This window comes from Mauremys reevesii, linkage group 9 (assembly GCF_016161935.1).
Source record: "Mauremys reevesii isolate NIE-2019 linkage group 9, ASM1616193v1, whole genome shotgun sequence".
Taxonomy (NCBI): Eukaryota; Metazoa; Chordata; order Testudines; family Geoemydidae; genus Mauremys; species Mauremys reevesii.
The window spans coordinates 75,477,899-75,496,045 of NC_052631.1; the positions used below are offsets into that span (position 1 = coordinate 75,477,899).

General features: G+C 41.7%; 1 protein-coding gene and 1 long non-coding RNA gene across 6 annotated transcripts in view; one reads left to right on the forward strand and one right to left on the reverse strand.

The window, feature by feature from the left end:
- LOC120371899 (connector enhancer of kinase suppressor of ras 2-like) overlaps positions 1-18,147 on the reverse strand; it is a 581,536-nt gene that overhangs the window by 137,749 nt on the left and 425,640 nt on the right. For all 5 annotated transcript variants that reach the window (XM_039488337.1, XM_039488338.1, XM_039488339.1 and 2 more), the window contains 2 exons: positions 15,376-15,462; positions 5,134-5,387 (listed from right to left, as the gene is read on the reverse strand). In XM_039488337.1, coding sequence (XP_039344271.1) covers positions 5,134-5,387; positions 15,376-15,462 — 341 coding nt within the window. The remainder of the gene's footprint in view (positions 1-5,133; positions 5,388-15,375; positions 15,463-18,147) is intronic.
- Positions 12-16,725, forward strand: LOC120371908. The gene is made up of 5 exons (XR_005584647.1): positions 12-70; positions 5,325-5,444; positions 9,035-9,202; positions 15,221-15,367; positions 16,067-16,725. It is a non-coding gene; the product is annotated as an uncharacterized LOC120371908 (long non-coding RNA).

An 18,147-nucleotide genomic window follows, 5' to 3' on the forward strand; every position in this document is an offset into this window, starting at 1 on the left:
GCCGCCGAAGACCCAGAGCGAGTGAAGGACCTGCCGCTGAAGTGCCGCCGAAGACCCAGAGTGCTGCCAGGTGAGTAAAAATTAAAAAGGCACCTAAGTTAGGTGCTCTTCTTTAGGGAGCAGGGCCCTCTTAGGCACGAGGCCCTGCTTACTGACTCAGCCCTGGTTGCTTTAAAGGGTTTGTATGGCTTGCAAACTTTTCAAACAAGCCATCACCACTTAATTATTTCCTCTCAAAATCAGGTAAAACTCATGTAATTCCCTACCACACTCCCTGCCATTCATGGGACTGTGCTCCTGGGAAAAGGAGTTGCTAATGTACCAACCAATAATACTGGTTACAGTACCAACCAGCTCCATTTCAGGGATTGGACAGGAAGAGCGAGACAGGAGCTATGTACCCTAAAGATTGTCAAAGACTGTGAAAAGGAGAATAGATCAAAATACCATCACTATGGTAAGGCAGAAGGACCACTACAGCACTGGTTATGACAAGGCAAATTCCTGAGCCACTAAATCTGAATTTCAAACTCCAAAATGTATGGAATTGTTTCTGGGATTCTGCTTTGGTCCATTATGGATACAGCTGGGTAACTTGGATTCACCCTTATGTGCATGGGTTTGGGTAAAAATACTGAAAAATTAATACACTGATTTATGTGAAAGTCCAAAATTACTTTAAAGGAATCTGGAGTGAGGCCCAAAGACCTTCGACCTTATAAAAACAGTATGGGGAGGGGGATTTTCTTCCTAAAGTGTTAACTTTTTCCCTTCTCTTTCATTTGGAGTGTAAGAGACCTGGACTTTGATCTTTGTACCACTGGTACCACAACAAGTGAATCAGAGGGAGGTGAACATGAAAGCCCCGCTTATGGAATCTGGTATAATTTGTCAGCCTTTTTTGGCTGACCTGAAGATGGATTGGACCAGATTGCTTTTGCTGGTTGTTGAAGCCCTTCTAATATTGGCAAAGATATTTTATTTCTTGTAGTAGAACCTAATATTTTGAAAACCAGGATGGTTATTTAAAAATTGACACTATTCTGTCTACTAGTTCATGGAATTGAATAGCATATTCTAAAGACAACTTTCCTACATTCTTGGCCAAAGATGAACCACTATCTAATTCAATTTTTTGTTTTTTAAATTCAACTGGAGGGGATGTATCTCCCTCTTCTTCCAAAAGCATATCTTGTACTAAGTTACAAGAATGTTCTGTATCTATTGGTTCTGATTGTATAGGACTCAATCGCCTCAGATTCACAGATTTAGGCTGTGCTTGATCTGGAACCAAACAATCAGACTTTTTTATAGGGCAAGGATAAGTGGGAATTGGTCAGTATAGCCAAAGCACCCAAAGTGGCATGTGCCAGTCCCGCCAATTGCTCCAGTCCAGCATCATATCATATGCCTGTTGTAGAAAAGGTCATAGAGTGTCCATCTAAGGTGGAAAACCCTGCCTCAGGGAAGTTTGTGAATCTGATCCTGGATCTATTGTTCTCCATGTCCACTGAGGAAAGTAATCAGCTTAATCTGCATCAAGGGAAATTTAGATTCAACAGTAGGAAAACTTTCTAACATTAAGGATAGAAAAGTACAGAAATAAATTACCAAGGAAGGTGTGGAATCCATGTCAGTTGAGGTTTTAAAGAACATGTTGGGCAAACACCTGTCAGGGACAGTCTAGATCAGCGGTTCTCAGCTGCGTGCTAAAAGCCGCAGGGCTCGCATGGCTGGGGTCCAGGCCACCATGGCTGCTCGGCGTGGTGGGGCCCGGGGCTGCTGGGGCTGCACTGCCTTGCCACGTGGTGGGGTCCGTGGCGCTAGGGCTGCTCTGCCTTGCCACGTGGCAGGGTCCGTGGTGCTAGGGCTGCTCTGCCTTGCTACACGATGGGGTCCGTGGCGCTAGGGCTGCTCTGCCTTGCCGCGCGGTGGGGCCTGGGGCTGCTCTGCTGCCCAGCCCTGCACTGGGTCAGCTCCTGGCCCCACTCTGTGGAGGGGTCTTTGGGTTGGGGTGGGTGGTAGGCATAGGGGTCTGTGTGTTGAGGTGGTGCATATGTGGCCCACAATGATAAGTAGGTTGAGAACCACTGGTCTAGGTATACTTAGTCCTGCCTCATCATGGGGAGATGGACTAGATAACATCTCGAGGTTCCTTTCAGCCCTACATTTCTATGATTCTATAGTGGCCAGTCAAAGTCTTCCACTAAGCCATGAGGTAGATGGAAACGTATACAATGAATATGGTGGAATCCCAGTGAATGGTTGAACATCACAATACAAAGCCTTCTAGAAAAGCTTTCATATTATTTTCTTTGGGCCCAAGCACATATGGTCAGGCCTTGATGTCATTTTCTTCCAGGTAGAAATAGCTCTTTGCAAACATCAAAAGCAGCACAACTGTTTTTTATTACTCGAAAATATCCTGGTCAATTTTGCATCTGAGCAGAAGTGGTAACCATTCCCTCCCTCCCAAACAAAACAAAATAAAAACAAAAGCCATTTGCTCTCTGGTTCTAAACATTTTTTACAATTACATGTTCCAGTGGAAAACAAAAACATCATTTTGAGTTACTTATTCATGCATATAGACACTATAGTCTAAATTAAATGTCTTTTGTTTACCAAGACTAATGAAGTGTAACAAAGCTAAAGCCAATGCATAACAACTTAATTATGTCTCAGAGGTAACCATTTTGCCCAGTTTCAGTGAGCAAGAGTATTTATTTGTGCTGACAAAAACAGTCCACTAATACTGAATACTCTGCTGGAGCACTTCAGATTAATATATTGGGAATTTGATAAAGTAGGTAGATGTAATGGGGTTAAGATTAAATAAAATAAAAATATATTAACTGAAATAGTGTTTTGGGAGAATAGTTTTACCAAAAAAAAAAAAGTATAATGTCACAGTAACTTCACTTTCAATATTACTTAACACAGGGTTAGATTTGTCCGTGGTACATCCTCACTGATATCAATGAGGTTAAATCAGTGATGAGTGCAGTCCACTCTGGATATTTACTAATTTCTCTCTCAGACACATGTGCAACAAAGGAGATTTTGGTTTTACCTTGAATTCTGAGTTTCTGCATAGTGGGCTAACCAATCTGAAATGGGCTTCTCCCTCCTTATCTCCTAACAGGGAGCCCCACCCAGATGGTTGTTAGGCTTTTCAGGTTCTAGCCTCCTGCCATGTAGAACAGCTTGACTAAAGAACCAGTTGTTAACTTTATTTGCATCTATATTAAGTAATCAAATAACTCAGGGGAAAAAACAACCACGATTTGAGCAATATCTATCTGGCTGAGGCTTCCAGACTGTTGGTCTCACTCTGCAGAAAATCAATTTAAAAGGTAAGAACAAAAATGCCTGTTTTGCTAAGCTGGAAACCAGTCTGAAATGGGCTATAAGTAGCAGTATCCTGTTCTTCCTGCATCATAATATAAGAACAAGGGGACAGTCAATAATATAAAAAGGTGAGAAATTCAAAACAGATAAAAGGAAATACTTTTTCACACAATGTGTAATTGGACCATGGAACTCATTGCCACATGAAGTCATTAAATCCAGGAATTTAACAAGATTTGAAAAGAGACTGGGCATTTATATAAATATAAAGAATATTGACAGTTACCATAATTAACAGTGACAAAAATGTTGTGAAAGGCATATTAAACCCCATGTTATAGGGAGTAAGCCAATCTTTGACTACAAAAGATAAACATGAGATCTATTATGGGGAGCATACTCTGAAATTCTAATGTTCCTCTGAAGCCCCTGGTCCTGGCCACTGTTGTTAACAGGATATTGGACTAGATGGACTTCAAGTCTGATCCAGCATAACAGTTCATATGTTCCTTGTACTTAAACTCCAGGGTGAAATCTGGACACCATTTAAATACATTTGAATTTCTCCATTAAACTTAATACAGCTATGATTACACCCCAAGATTTTAGAAAGAGCTTGCTTGAATGACTGAACCACTGGGTCTCAGGACAGCAGATCTGCAATTTGGAGCGGGTCCAAAGGGACCCAGCCAACAAGGTTAACAGCACTGAGTAATCATGACCTGAGTAGGCAATTAGTGTCAGGGATCCTCTGACCAATTTTTCCTTCCTCAAAAGATAGGTAACGTGGATGTCAGGGGACATGCCTCTCTACCCACTATGATTGAGAATGCTTTCATGGTCCAAGCAATGAGCTCTTTGTATCAACTGCAGAAACTCAGAACATGGGGAGACTCATATTCTCTGATATTGCAAAAAGTCCATTACTGGATTCACCTAATGATTACACACCAAACTGAAGATCTCCTGGTTTGGCATCAATTGTCCTGAGAGCAGAGTCTGGGATTGAGCCAATCTACTTGGAAATGAAGAGATCCCACCAAGTGAGTCACACTGGCCTTGTCTTCACTAGGAATAAAGCTGTGTTTTTAACGTGCTAACTGATAGAAGTCAACTAATGTGCAAAAATCCTAGTGAAGACAAGGAAATTAATATTTGTTCACGTTATCTGGTTGAAGGAAACCCTAGACTCTCGTCTATGTGTTACCTTCACCATCTAACATGTTAAAACTACAACTCACTAACCATAGTCAAGATACAAGAGAATGTGACCTTTGAGTGAGGGAGCTGTTGTCACACCCTTCCTTCACTGCCTCCCCTTTGCCAGAGTCTTTCACTGTGGCATGGAAAGGTTCTTGCACCAGGACACCACACTGCTAAAAATAGAGTAGATATGGTAGGCCCTACTGAGTGTGCAGAGATCCATGCAGGGTACTGGCCTCTCTCTACTATACTCATCTAAGCTGTGCCTCACTTTCTACACTGCTATTTATACCCATGCTAATTGGGTGAGCAGTGTCTGCAGTCTACAAGCTGACGCAAATATAGACCTACCCATAGTGGACAAGTGTTCTCTGTATTATGGACTGAACTTTTTCATAATATCCAGATGGTTTTCAGATGAGCTCTGTATCTTATGGTATGGATGTGAAAAATGAACCATAGAACCCTGCCATGCAACATGATACTGTAAGATATAAGATCATATTTCCGCTGTGCCAATCCTAGTTCCAATGGCTATTAAGAAAAAAGAATTAAAACTTCAAATTTTTATGAACTTACGTGATACAGTGGAACAGTGTTGCTTTCAGCTAGTGAGAAATTCAGGACATCTTGCTGCCCAGGTTCCAGCCTAACGCTAACAGTAGATGTTAACATAGATGGGCTAATTGGATAGTTCGGACTACTTGTGTTTTTGCCCTTTTTCCTTGACCTGCGGCCCGTGTCTCTCTTGTTGTCTTTCTGTGTCAAAGGCTCTTCTTGGATCACCAAGATCTTGTCATCACTCAGGTATCGTAGGAGTGAATTCTCCGAGTCAGTTGTTGGAGGAAGAAGAAAAGAAATATGAATAAGACAAAACAAGTACACAAAATGTAACCAGGCTACACGTTTATACTTAACCACTCAAGCACACATCTGTGCAAAAATAAAGCCACACCTTAAGCAGGGTAATAATGGGGGTTGCAATATGACATTTCAAATGGAGACTGCAACTCACAGTCTTTTATTCACATGGGTGTTGTCTGGAGAATGTTTTACTAAGACGTGATAAATGGAACATAGCTATTATCTCAGTCTTTCATAGCCCTTTAATCCAAAATGCTTGCTGCTCTTGAGAAAAGCACACCTTGCTAAGTCAGAATTCACTAGCATACAGGGGGCCGAGTGAAGCCATTGTTCTATATGGCATGGTAACTACAAGTGCACATTACCTTGTTTCTTCCCCCCCTTGGAAACAGATGGAGACAACAGCAATTGATTCTGCTGTTTCATTTACAGCACAAAGCCTCAGAAAATCTTGACCTTTTTTTTGAATTAATAAATATGCTGGACGTTGTGCATTAAAACTGTGAACCACTGAGACTCCTATTCCAATAGTTTTTCTCAAACGGTAAGTCCTTATCAGCACTTGGGGTGCACAATTCTGGAGCCCTGTCTTTTTTGATTTTTTTGGCTATGCAATTTAGTTAACTCTTTCAGTACATTTTAGAGTACAGCATAATATATGCCCACAGATACTCTAATGAAAGCAAATGTGCCATCACCTAGCAATGAGGTTCTCTGATGGTTCTTTTGCAGGTTTCTATAGCAGACAGATCCAAAATCCTGCCTAGCGGATTCTAGAATGTTGGTCATGAAGACATTTGACTACAAGATTTTGAGAAGGGTATTTTGTAGCGCTGGCCAGAAGTTTTCTGATGGAATGTTTTTCTGCTGGAAAATGCAAATAGATAAAAAATGACACGTTTTGCAAAAACATGTCGATTTTGATAAAGAACAATAGACAACAGGATTTTGATAAGATCAAAATATTCCATTTCAACCTCTTCAGAATGGAATGTTTCTATTTTCCATTTTGAAATGACTTTTCATTTCAATATTTTTAAATTTATAATATAAAATGAAAAAAGTCAAAATCAGTATGAATTTTTTAAAATTTTGTTTTTCAGGAAATTTTCAATATTTTTGTTTTCTTTGTGTTTCATAATGCAGATTCACCTGTGAAATGCCTGCCCAGCTCTAGTGTTTTGGAAAAGTATGGCTTGCTGTACTTGAATCAACAGTAATTAATAAAAGTTAACAAGTCAGAACAGTAACTGAGTTTAAGATAACTATGCATGGAGGAAATAATCATTCTATAGGCTTCCACAGACTTCCATCCTAGTTCCTCCAGAGTAAGTGTTTGAATCATTGGCCTTCCCAGCTAGAAAAATTTCATAATCAGGAAAAACTCTTCTTGGTCAATTACTGTTTCTAGCAGTTTTTTAAAGCTGCCTTTTCCAAATTAATCTTATCATAGGTGTCACATGCAAGCCCTAGGTGCAAATATGCTTGAACTGTTGAAAATAACACATACACACCAAAACAGCAGAGGAACTAGGAATAGAACCCAGATCATCTGACTTCCAGTTCTATGTGTTAGCCATAAAACCATCCATTTCTGTACTTTGACTGATTAATGATGACACCCAATCAGACAGAATCCTTGGATCTGCACCATCACTATATGTTTATTTCTTATTATGTTGAAAAGGAATTGGTTCAGCGAACCAGAGTGCAAATAGTTAATGAGCAATAATTGTATATTTAGGGAAATATTTTCAAATGTTGTGCCTAAATGTAAACAACTAAGGGCTTGTCTACATAGGGATGTCCACGAAAAATTAATCTGAATTAACTAAAGGTGTGGATTTGAAGGTGTGGATTTGGTTAAGCCTCATTAAACCCTTATGTGAACACTCTCGTCCATAACTGAAGTGGCCTTAATTCCATTTAGTTTAGTTCATTGCCAAAGTGAATTAAAATAAGACAAATTAAGACCCCTTTAGCTCTAACAACGTCCACATAGGGATTTAACTATTTAAATTCACACCTCTAAGATTTGTCTACACAAATATTGTGTTTGTGGCAAATCAGGGTATGAATCTACCTCACACTGTCCTGCTGTGGACTCCACATGGACCCTGCTGATGTGCACCAACAGTTGGTTAATACACTTTTTGACCTAGTCATCTTTGAAAGGGACTAGATCAAAGTGCATTAACAGTCCGGTAGGGTCCACATGGACAGTTAGTCTAGGGCAGGCTAGGGCAGCATAGATCCACACTTGCTGTGAACCGTTTGTGCAGACAAGCCTCTAATTAATTCAGATTACCTTTCCTGGATGTCACAATGTAAACAAGCCCCAAATCTAGATTTAGATTGTAAAAATCAGATCTCTTATTTAACTATCAGAGCACCTGCAGTTTCCATTTTCATGAACATATATGTAAACCCTCTCTTTATATATAGAGAAATTGTAAATTCTTCAGGGCAAGAACCTGTCTTTTGTTTGTCTGTTAGGTGAGATTTAGGTGTAATGGCAATATATAAACAATAACTACTCATACATGATTCTAAATTGGGAGGCTTTGTAAACTCTGGCAAGGGAAAAACCCACACAAAACACCACCAAACCCAAAACAAAATGACAACACCAAACATACATGTGCACACGGTCCTAGGAAAGTAAGGAATTAATCAAATGAGATAAAAACTGAATACAAAAAAATAATATTTATCTGTTTATATAGGCCAACCACTCACGCCTCTGTAGCTTTTTATGGGGAGTTGGGTGGTGCAGTATTTATCCTTAATACATACTGTAGGTTTCTCTTTAATTAAGAAAATAATTTGATGTCCTTGGGAGAAAACCATGGGTTTAAATTATTTATGAGTAAAAAGTCTCGCAAACACAGACTATTTTCTAACTCAAAAATAGTTCATGAATCTTTGAATTCCAGAATGCCTATCTATCCTAATCATCATCCTTGATGCACTGCAGCTGTAATATTTTATGTATATATCATTATGTCTGGAATATGCATAATTAATTTATTTGCTAGCTACAAGTGGCTATAAACAACTGGTAATACTTTATTTCAGAGAGCAACTCTTAACAATTAACAGCCAATTAGCCAACATATTATAAAAAGCTAACACTAGCTGTGGTTAGTAAACAAAGAATATGTTACAGTGGGCAATGTAATATTCACTTAAAGATTAATTTACAAATGGCAGGTAGAATTGATCAAGAACAGGATTGAGTATGTCATCCCATCATAACACATCTAAGAGTTTTTCTTTAGGTAGGATGAAGTGAAGTTTACAAAGTACATACCATATTCAAATACATTTTTATTAGCAGTATATACACAGTCTTTGAGCCAAATACTGTCTTACAAATTTTGTATGGAGCTCCCACTGCAATCTTTGCATATGAAATCTGTGCTTCCAAAGGCAGAATCTAATTATTAAAGTTACCTGAATTGAAAAATCCTATGAATGTCTGATCTAAGTGTGAATGCTTCCTATAATGAAAAATCCACCAAATCCCTTCAAAATATATTCTACATAGAAAATACTTAGAAAATACTTCCCCATATATTTAACCTCAGTACTTCTTGTTCTTTCCATATTACAGGAGAACCTCAAAGATACGAACATCACAGTTATGGACTGACCGGTCAACCGGACACCATGTGAAACCAGAAGTAACCAATCAGGCAGCAGCAGAGACCAAAAAACAAAAAACAAAAAATCACCCAACAAAAAAACAAATACTGTACTGTGCCTGTATTGCATCTTAAAGGTAGGCAACTGGAACTGTGCTTTGTTCAGAGTTATGAACATTTCAAAGTTACGGACAACCTCCATTCCCAAGATGTCTGTAACTCTGAGATTCACTATAAATGAATTTAATATAGCCCTAAACACTTCATAACATTGCTTTAAAGACTATACTTCTAGAAAGTTACCATATTTCCTTTAAATCTTCTTTTCCCTAAAATGAACATTGCACATTTCTTAATTTTTCCTCACCGGTCTTATTTTTCAAATCTTTTGACAGTTTCATTGCTATCCATTATTTTTTAAAACCGTGCCCCAAATTGAATGGGTACGCCAACTGATGCTTAGCTGGTATGCTTTTTGCCTCATCACTGCATTGTTGACTCATATTGAATTTGTCATCTACCATAACCCCCCTTATTATTAATACAAATGATTTTATTGGTACAGTTTACAGAAAAGGGGATTTTTGATGGGTTTCACTCTACATGTCCACAGTTGTACACCAATAATATATGTTATGTACAGTTAAATTGATCATCAATAAATAAAGGGTCAATTCATATATTAAAAGTAATTTATCATCAGGGGTCTGTTAATCTTATTTACTGTACATGAGTGGCCTTACAAATGCACATAGATCCACTGAAGTCAGTGCTCTTCTACACAAGAATCGGGTCTTTATTTACCAACATAATAAATTATTTGACATGTACATGATTAATATGAGGGTCCAAACTAGAAAATTACCATCTAAACTGTTTTTCAACTTAAAATGATGTTTTTATCAACATGAAAACATTTAGAAAATGTGTCGATTTTGAGAAAATTTTGTTTAAAAAAGAAAACAAAGCATTTCAATAATGTCAAAATATCCTATCTCAACATTTTAAGAATATTTTTATATGAATTTTTGAAACAAAATTAAATACTTATATAAAACATTTAAAAAAATATAAAAAGGTCAAAATGGGAATGAATTTTTTATTTTATTTGACAAAATGTTATGATCAACCCCAGATGATTTTTTTTTTCAGAATTTCATTTCAATGATATTTTGAACTTTGTTGTTGCTGTTCCATTTTGGAATGGAAATTTTTTTGAAATTGTGGATTTCCCATGGAATAGAAAATACATTTCCGCTCCCACAGCTCTAGTCCTAACCTCTTTCTACTGAAGTCAACAGGAATTTTGATACTGATTTTAAGAAAAGTAACACTAGACTCCTAATATACAGTAATAATATGGATTGAAAATCTTGAGTGATCTGACTGGATGCTGTATTTTCTCAGATATTTTTAGCCCAATCATGTCTTTACTCAGAACAAGTAAAATTTTAGATAAATAAAATTAAATGTTAATATTTAGAATAAAATAGGAAAAATTTTCAAATACTGGTATGAAATCATGGTCTAGTATGAATGAACAGAACATTAAGAGTTTTGCGGAGTTAAATAGGAATGATTGTATTTTGGAATGGAAGAAGTTAAATATAATTGAAAAATATTATCAAAAAGTATTTTTAAATTTTTTATATTAGCTTTCAATTATATCCTTGAGTTTCATTAAGCTACAGACAGCTACTTCTTATTCCTGTGAGCCCTCTACATGCAGAAACTCCATTTATGATAATGGGAATCCTATGTCCGAGAGACTCCTTATTACCTATCTAGATAATTATACTGCACTCATGACTTAAAGGATCTTTGAAGCTCAACATCACAATCATCATCATTCTTGCCAAAGAGGATTTGAACAGATCTTCACTTGAAGCATATTGCTCAGACACAGAGGAAGAAAGATAGAAGGCAATGGATGTGGTTTAATTAGGCCACAACTTTATTCACTTAAAATATATTTGGCAATACCCTGCAATAAATTGTACAGTGCAGGTCACCATCATTTCTGTAATCATTTCCACATCATCCCCAACCAGGCTGCACGCACCCCATTGCTGTAACTTCCTTGGCATGAGTTTTAAAGGGAGATTAGAAAAAAGGAGAGGGGTCAGCTCCCCTGCTGCACTCAAGGTAGGAGTCCTGAATCCCCTTTCCTAAGCTCCCTTAGCTGGGGGGCTAGCAAAACAGAAATGGGATTGGATCCCCACTGTACTAGATATAGGAGCCCCGAATCCCTGTTCCTCATGAAATGTTCTCCCTCAAATACTTTTCCAATCCATTTTACCTGATAACTGTTTCCATTCTATAATGAGTACCTGCACTGGACATCTGCCATGAGTTTTACATTATAATCTAACCCCTCTGCACAACCACCCCCAAAAAAACAGAAAACATCATAATGCCACTCTATAAATCCATGGTTCACCCACACCTTGAAAACTGTGTTCAGTTCTGGTTGACTCATCTAAAAAAAATTAGAATTGTAAAAAGATACACAGAAGGGCAATGAAGATGATTAGAGGTATTGAGCAGCTTCCATGTGAGGAGAAATTAAGACTGGGACTGTTCAGCCTAGATAAGAAATGACTAAGGGAGTATACAATAGAGGTCTGTAAAATCATGAATGATGCAGAGAAAGTGAATAGGGAAGTGTTATTTTCTTCTTCACAAAACATAAGAACGAGGGGTTACCTGATGAAATTAATGGGTAGCATGTTTAACACAAACAAAAGGAAGAAATTTTTCACACAATGCAGTCAACTTGGGAACTCTTTGCCAAGAGATGTTGTGACGGCCACAAACATAACTGGCTTAAAAAAAGAATTAGATAAGTCCATCAATGGCTGTTAGCCAAGATGGTCAGGAATGCAACCCTATGCATTGGGTGTCCTTAACCCTCCAACTGCCAGAGGCTTGGACTGGACAACAGGATGGATCACTTGAAATTGCCCTGTTCTTTCCACTCCCTCTGAAGCTTCTGGCACTGGCTGTTGCCAGAGATGGGGTATTGGGCTAGTTGGACCATTGGTCTGAGCCAGTATGGTTGTTCTTATGAGCTGTGGTGAGCACATTATCACTGATTCTTAAAGATGAAAGAGGTTGTTGATGAGCCATGAAAGTCACTTCCCTGCATTTCCCTCTGCTTTGCCCAAGGAACCGAGTTTGCTGTATGCACAGAACTTGTATACCCTTGCCGTGAATAAGAAAGCAGTCCTGGAATGTTTAATTTTTTTCTTACATGGCAGTGCAGGGTAATGTCATTAGGTCACAATACACCTGTTTTATTGTTAATGCATTTTACAGTACACTCCATAACAAAGGTGAAGCAGAACTGTACTCAATATGTTTGGGAATACTTTAAGAAAAAGCTGATTAAAAGTGTCAGTCTTCTGTGGAGGTTTCACATTTCTTGTAACGGATTAGAGGCCTGTGAAAGTCTATAGATATTAGTTTTAAAATATATTTACCTGGAAGACTAGAACTGATTTTTACAGCCTCCTTGTTTATTGGTCAAATACATATTTGGAAATGTTTTCAAGGAAGCACTCTAATGTTAGCCATTTTGGGGTCAGCTAGAGTTGAACAACATGGGCATCCAATTAATGTAGTTCAGAGATAGTGCTACATCACAGGCACAAGCCATACAGGCTTCCCAATACAATGTTGAGACACCACTAGTAAAATTCACATATGCCACTAACTAGGGTGACCATACTCCCCTCTGCTGAATACGGGACGCCTGGTAAAATTACTCGTATTCAAGCGAGTTCAATGGCAATCAATCAGAACTGTGCAGTACAAATATTCAAATTAACATCAAGTTGGCTGAGCCCCATTTAACAGAAATACTGCGTAGCTGGATTATTTTTATTTACCTTCTTATCTTTAAGGCTTTAGGGTTCACACAGGGAGGGGTGACACACACACTGCTACCCCCCCCCACACACACGGGGAGATGTGACATACATACACACCCGTATCCCACTCTCACATGTGGAGGGGGGTTGGGTGACCAACTGACTGATCCTCCTTGTCCCAGGCACTCTGCTCTCCATGCCTTCAGCAGCCACAGAGCCTGGCCAGAGAGGTGGCTCAGCAGGGGAGGGTGCCTAGGGGATGGAGAAGCCCCAGGCTTCATGGGGACAGGACCCAGGGTGGTGGGGGTGGGGACAGGCAAATAGGGTGCTAAGCCCCTGCCCAGGGGGGCTGCTGTGGAGCCTACAGGTTTGGGGTGGGAACAGGCTGGAAATCGCTTCCCCCACCACTCAGAGCTTAGCGTGGGGCTTTGGCACATGCAGTGCTCAGCTCCTCCTGGCCAGCCACCTGGGCCAGAGGGTCTTGGGCTTTCCCAGGGTGCCACCCCAGACAGAGGCAGTGGGGGAAGGAAGGAGTCTGCCGGCCAGGCTGCTGGTGAGCTGAGTGCTCCAAGCAGGGGCTGGTTCTCTGCTCAGTGCTGGGAGCAGGACATATCCCACTGTGGGGATATAGAGGAGCAGCGGGGCTGAGGAGGGGACGAAGGAGCAAAGCAGGGAGAGGACAGCCAGAGGGGGAGCACATAAGGGGCCAATGGGAGGGCAGTAGAGGTGACACCTAACCAGCCACCACCTGGCACTCATCGGATGCCGCAGCTCGCAGTGTGCAGCCAGTGCCAGCTGGAAAAGGGATGGGGGGCGGGGCCCAGCTGGCTGAGAACTAGGGTTGCCAAGCTTCCAGTTTTCAACTGGAACGCACGGTCGGAAAGAGACTCTGGTGGCTACAGTCAGCACTGCTGACCAGGCTGCTAAAAGTCCAGTTGGCAGCGCAGTGGTGCAAAAGCAGGATCCCATCCCTACTCGGCTCCAGGCGGCTCCCAGAGTTGGCAACACATGTCCCTCCAGCTGGGGGGCAGCCATGGGGACTCCACATGCTGCCCCCACCCTGAGTGCCAGCTCCTCAGTTCCCATTGGCCAGGAACCACGGCCAATGGGAGCTGCAGGGGTTGTGCTTGTGGGTGCGGGCAGCGTGCAGAGCCCCCGGCCCCTCTGCCTAAGAGCCGAACATGCCGGCCACTTCTGGGAGCTGCCTGAGGTAAGCACGAACTAGCTGGCGCCGGCACCCCACATCCCCTCCCGCACCCCAACCCCCTGCCCCAGCCCTGAGCCCCCTCCCACACTCCAAATCCCTCATTTCTGGCCCTACCCTGGAGCCCTGCACCCCCTCTTACACTCCAACCCTCTGCCCCAGCCTGGTGAAAGTGAGTGAGCGTGTGGAAGAGTGAGCAATGAAGGGGGAGATGGAGTGAGCAGGGGTGGGGCCTCAGAGAAGGGGTGAGGTGGGGCCTCAGGGAAGGGGCAGAGCAGGGAACGGTGCAAAGGTATTCGGTTTTGTGCGATTAGAAAGTTGGCAATCCTACTGAAAGCCCACACGCAGCGGGGGTTTCGCTGAGAGACTGGCAGGGGGAGTGGCCCAGCCCCACACGCTGCAGCTTCGCTCCACCACCAATCCTGTACACCCATCCCCATCATCACTGGAGTGCCCCATTCAGTGCTGGTGGGCGGGCAGCTGGCGAGCAGGGATCCAGCCAGCAGCCGGACCTACCGGTACTCATGGCAGGGAGGCAGAAAATATGGGACAATTTGCCCACTTTTAAGAAAATGTTGGGACACCTGCAGGAGGGCTTAAAAACTGGACTGTCCCATTAAAAATGGGACATCTGGTCACCCTACCACTAACAGCTAAGAGAGATGAGGAACAGTTGGCAAGTTTCATCCACCACCAATCAAAGCTGAATTATGACAAATACATTCTTTTAGCTATTGGTACTATTTCTACCACCAGCCTTCTTTCCAAAGGCCCAACCCGAATCCTTGTGACTCCAAAACTGAAATCAGTGGCAGCTTGAACACTCAGGGACTGCCAGACTGAGCCTTGATGTTGCAGTTTCATGACTAGGTGTAAAATACTAATCAAAGTGGACTCTAAGTACACCAGTTTGTATGTATAATGTGGGTATGGAATCATACTGAATGAATATATTTAAAAATTTTATATACCATTAGCAATTATATAGTCACTTGGGAATTTGGAAAGGTATTTTATTGTTTATTACCATTAAAGAGAATAAAACTCCTTAACTGACATAATTCTATTTTAATTTTCAGGAAAGCAGAAGTAACAGGACAGTTAGTAGACAGACTCCTCTGTACTCTCCATGGCACTCATGAAAACTACAGCAGGTGTCTGTGATGCACATTTTCATCTCTTTTAAAGGACAGAGAGAAAAATCTTGGATCACAGCAGTGGAGAAGGTACTCACCTCGGCTGCCTCTCTTGTACATGTTCGGTTCTTTTGACTCCCCTATCCAGCTGAACTCTGTAGGCATAGAAACAGGCCTCAAGTCACCTGTAAACAATCAAAGAAGAACCAATTTAATTTTTGCAACTCATTAATAAAAGGTTGTTGTATTGTAGATAATTAATGCCTGTAAACTGGTTAGAAAAATCGCCCTCCAGTGTAATCCCTTTTATTAGCATCCACTTATTATTAAGGTTACAGCTCCCTGAAGCTTTTAAATATCATGGGTCAGATTCAGCTTTTTGTTACGATGGTTTAAATGTAAACTCCACTGATTTCAGTGCAGTTATTCCTTATTGTAATTGAGATTAGAGTTCTGCTGCATAGCTATCTCCTGCAAGAGAGTTCCCAGCTCAGCAAGTAGATGATTTTGGATGGAGGAAAAAAAGCTTTCTAAAGCAGCTAACATGCTTTGATAAAATTAGAAAGGTCACTGATTCACCCACAATAATTCAGTCTAAAAATAGTAACATCAATCTTGTAACATATATCTGACTCTGAAACCTGTGGCACCTTATAGACTAACAGACGTTCTGCAGCATGAGCTTTCGTGGCTTGCATCTGAAGAAGTGGGTATTCACCCACGAAAGCTCATGCTGCAGAACGTCTGTTAGTCTATAAGGTGCCACAGGATTCTTTATTGCTTTTACAGATCCAGACTAACACGGCTACCCCTCTGATACCTGACTCTGAAAGTTACATGCTGGCTGATGTGGGCATCTTTTGCCCACATAGAAAGTGAACTAACTGCAAACGCCTTGAGGAAAACAAAGGACACCTTGTGAAAAACAGAGATTCAGAAATGATGGTTTCCACTAATCTTACCTTTACTGTAATATCTTCATTACAACCATGCTGAGTGAACCTGTAAGCCTCATTCTATACTATGGAACCAGTAGTAGTTATGGTAGCAAGGCCATTAAACTAGGAATACTGACAACGGGGGGATAATCTTTTTTGACCTTGATTATTATCAGTGAACACACAGAACCACCCTGCAGATCATGAGTCAACTCCTGTCTGAAATATTCATTCAAAAAAAGCATTCCAGTCTAGCATTCCAGAGTCTAGTTCTGTGGTCTGCTTGTTTTGGAATCAAGTTATTTTCCAAAACATTAAACATTGCCCAACAATCTTGTTCCTAAAATAATCATATATCTGAAAACACTATGCATAAAAGTTTCTTTTCTTGTTTCCAATAGCTCATTTCCTCAATTCTACTGTTCATTACTGAAAAAAAGCACTTATGGTGCATAGCTACCGTACTGATGGATGAATGGATTTTGTTATTTATGGATATGTGAAACATCTTCACTGGCACTAATTTATAATATTACTACATACATAAGTTATTTTTATAGGAAGATTTCTTACATAATAATCCTGTCCTATAAATAATAAGATACTATTTACCTTGCTCCATTGTTCTAGTGGCACTTTTCCGTAACCATCATTTAAAATATATATATGTACAGTGAAACCCCGCTATAACGCGATGTTTAGGGTCCAAAAACTTCCATCGCACTAAATGCAGAGTCGCGGTATAGCGGGGTTTCAAACCAGTCAGTTTGTCAGTGGCCCCCAATGCGGTGCATTGATGTGAGCCGCCTAGTGCCCAGCAGGGGAGAGGAGCCACGGCCCCCCGCCTGCTGGGGACAGAGAACTCCAAGGCTGCGGGCGCCGGTGCTCTCTGTTCCCGGCGCCCGCAGCCTTGGAGTTCTCTGTCCCCAGCATCTTTAATAATGCTTTGGCTTCAAAAGGAGCCGCGGCTCCCCGCCTGCCAGGGACAGAGAGCACCGGGGCTGCGGGCGCCGGTGCTCTCTGTCCCTGGCAGGCGCGGGGCCATGGCTTCTCTCCAGCTTCAAAAGGAGCCGCAGCTCCCCGCCTACCGGGGACAGAGAGCACCTGCGCCCGCAGCCCCAGAGTTCTCTGTCCGTGGCAGGCGTGGGGCCGCGGCTCCTCTTGAAGCCGGAAAGAAGCTGCTGCCCTGCACCTGACGGGGACAGAGAGCACCGGCGCCCGCAGCCCCGGAGTTCTCTGTCCCCGGCAGGCGGGGGGCCACGGCTCCTTTTAAAGCTGGAGAGAAGCTGTTCGGCTTCAACAGGGGCCGTGGCTCCCCACCTGCCGGGGACAGAGAGCACCGGTGCCCGCAGCCTCGGAGTTCTCTGTCCCTGGCAGGCGCGGGGCCACGGCTCCTTTTGAAGCCGGAGAGAAGCCGCTGCCCCGCGCCTGCCGGGGACAGAGAGCACCGACGCCCGCAGCCCCGGAGAAGCGGGAGAGAAGCTGTGGCCCCGCGCCTGCTGGGGACAGAGAGCACTAGTGCCCATAGCCTCGGAGTTCTGTCCCCGGCAGGCGCGGGGCTGCAGCTTCTCTCCCCTGCCATGGTGTTGGGGACCACTGGTACAGTACTGTATTATGCCTTAAAGGGGAGCCAACCTATGATCGCATTATATGCGATTTTGCGTTATAGCAGGGTGCGTTGTTGCGAGGTTTGACTGTAATTATAATAAAAGGCATTTTTAGTATTTCTTATTTGGATTTTCCCTGACTTGGATTTTGCCTCTGTTATATTTCTTTAAATACCTTTGGTTTCAGTTTTATGTATAATGCCTTTCAACATTTATAAAGACTGGATAGCGCACTGCACCTTAGAAGAACTGAACAAGATTAAGAAGATTGTCCATCAAAATTAATTAAAAGTATACAGGCAGGCCAAACTTGACAGCAAGCTTT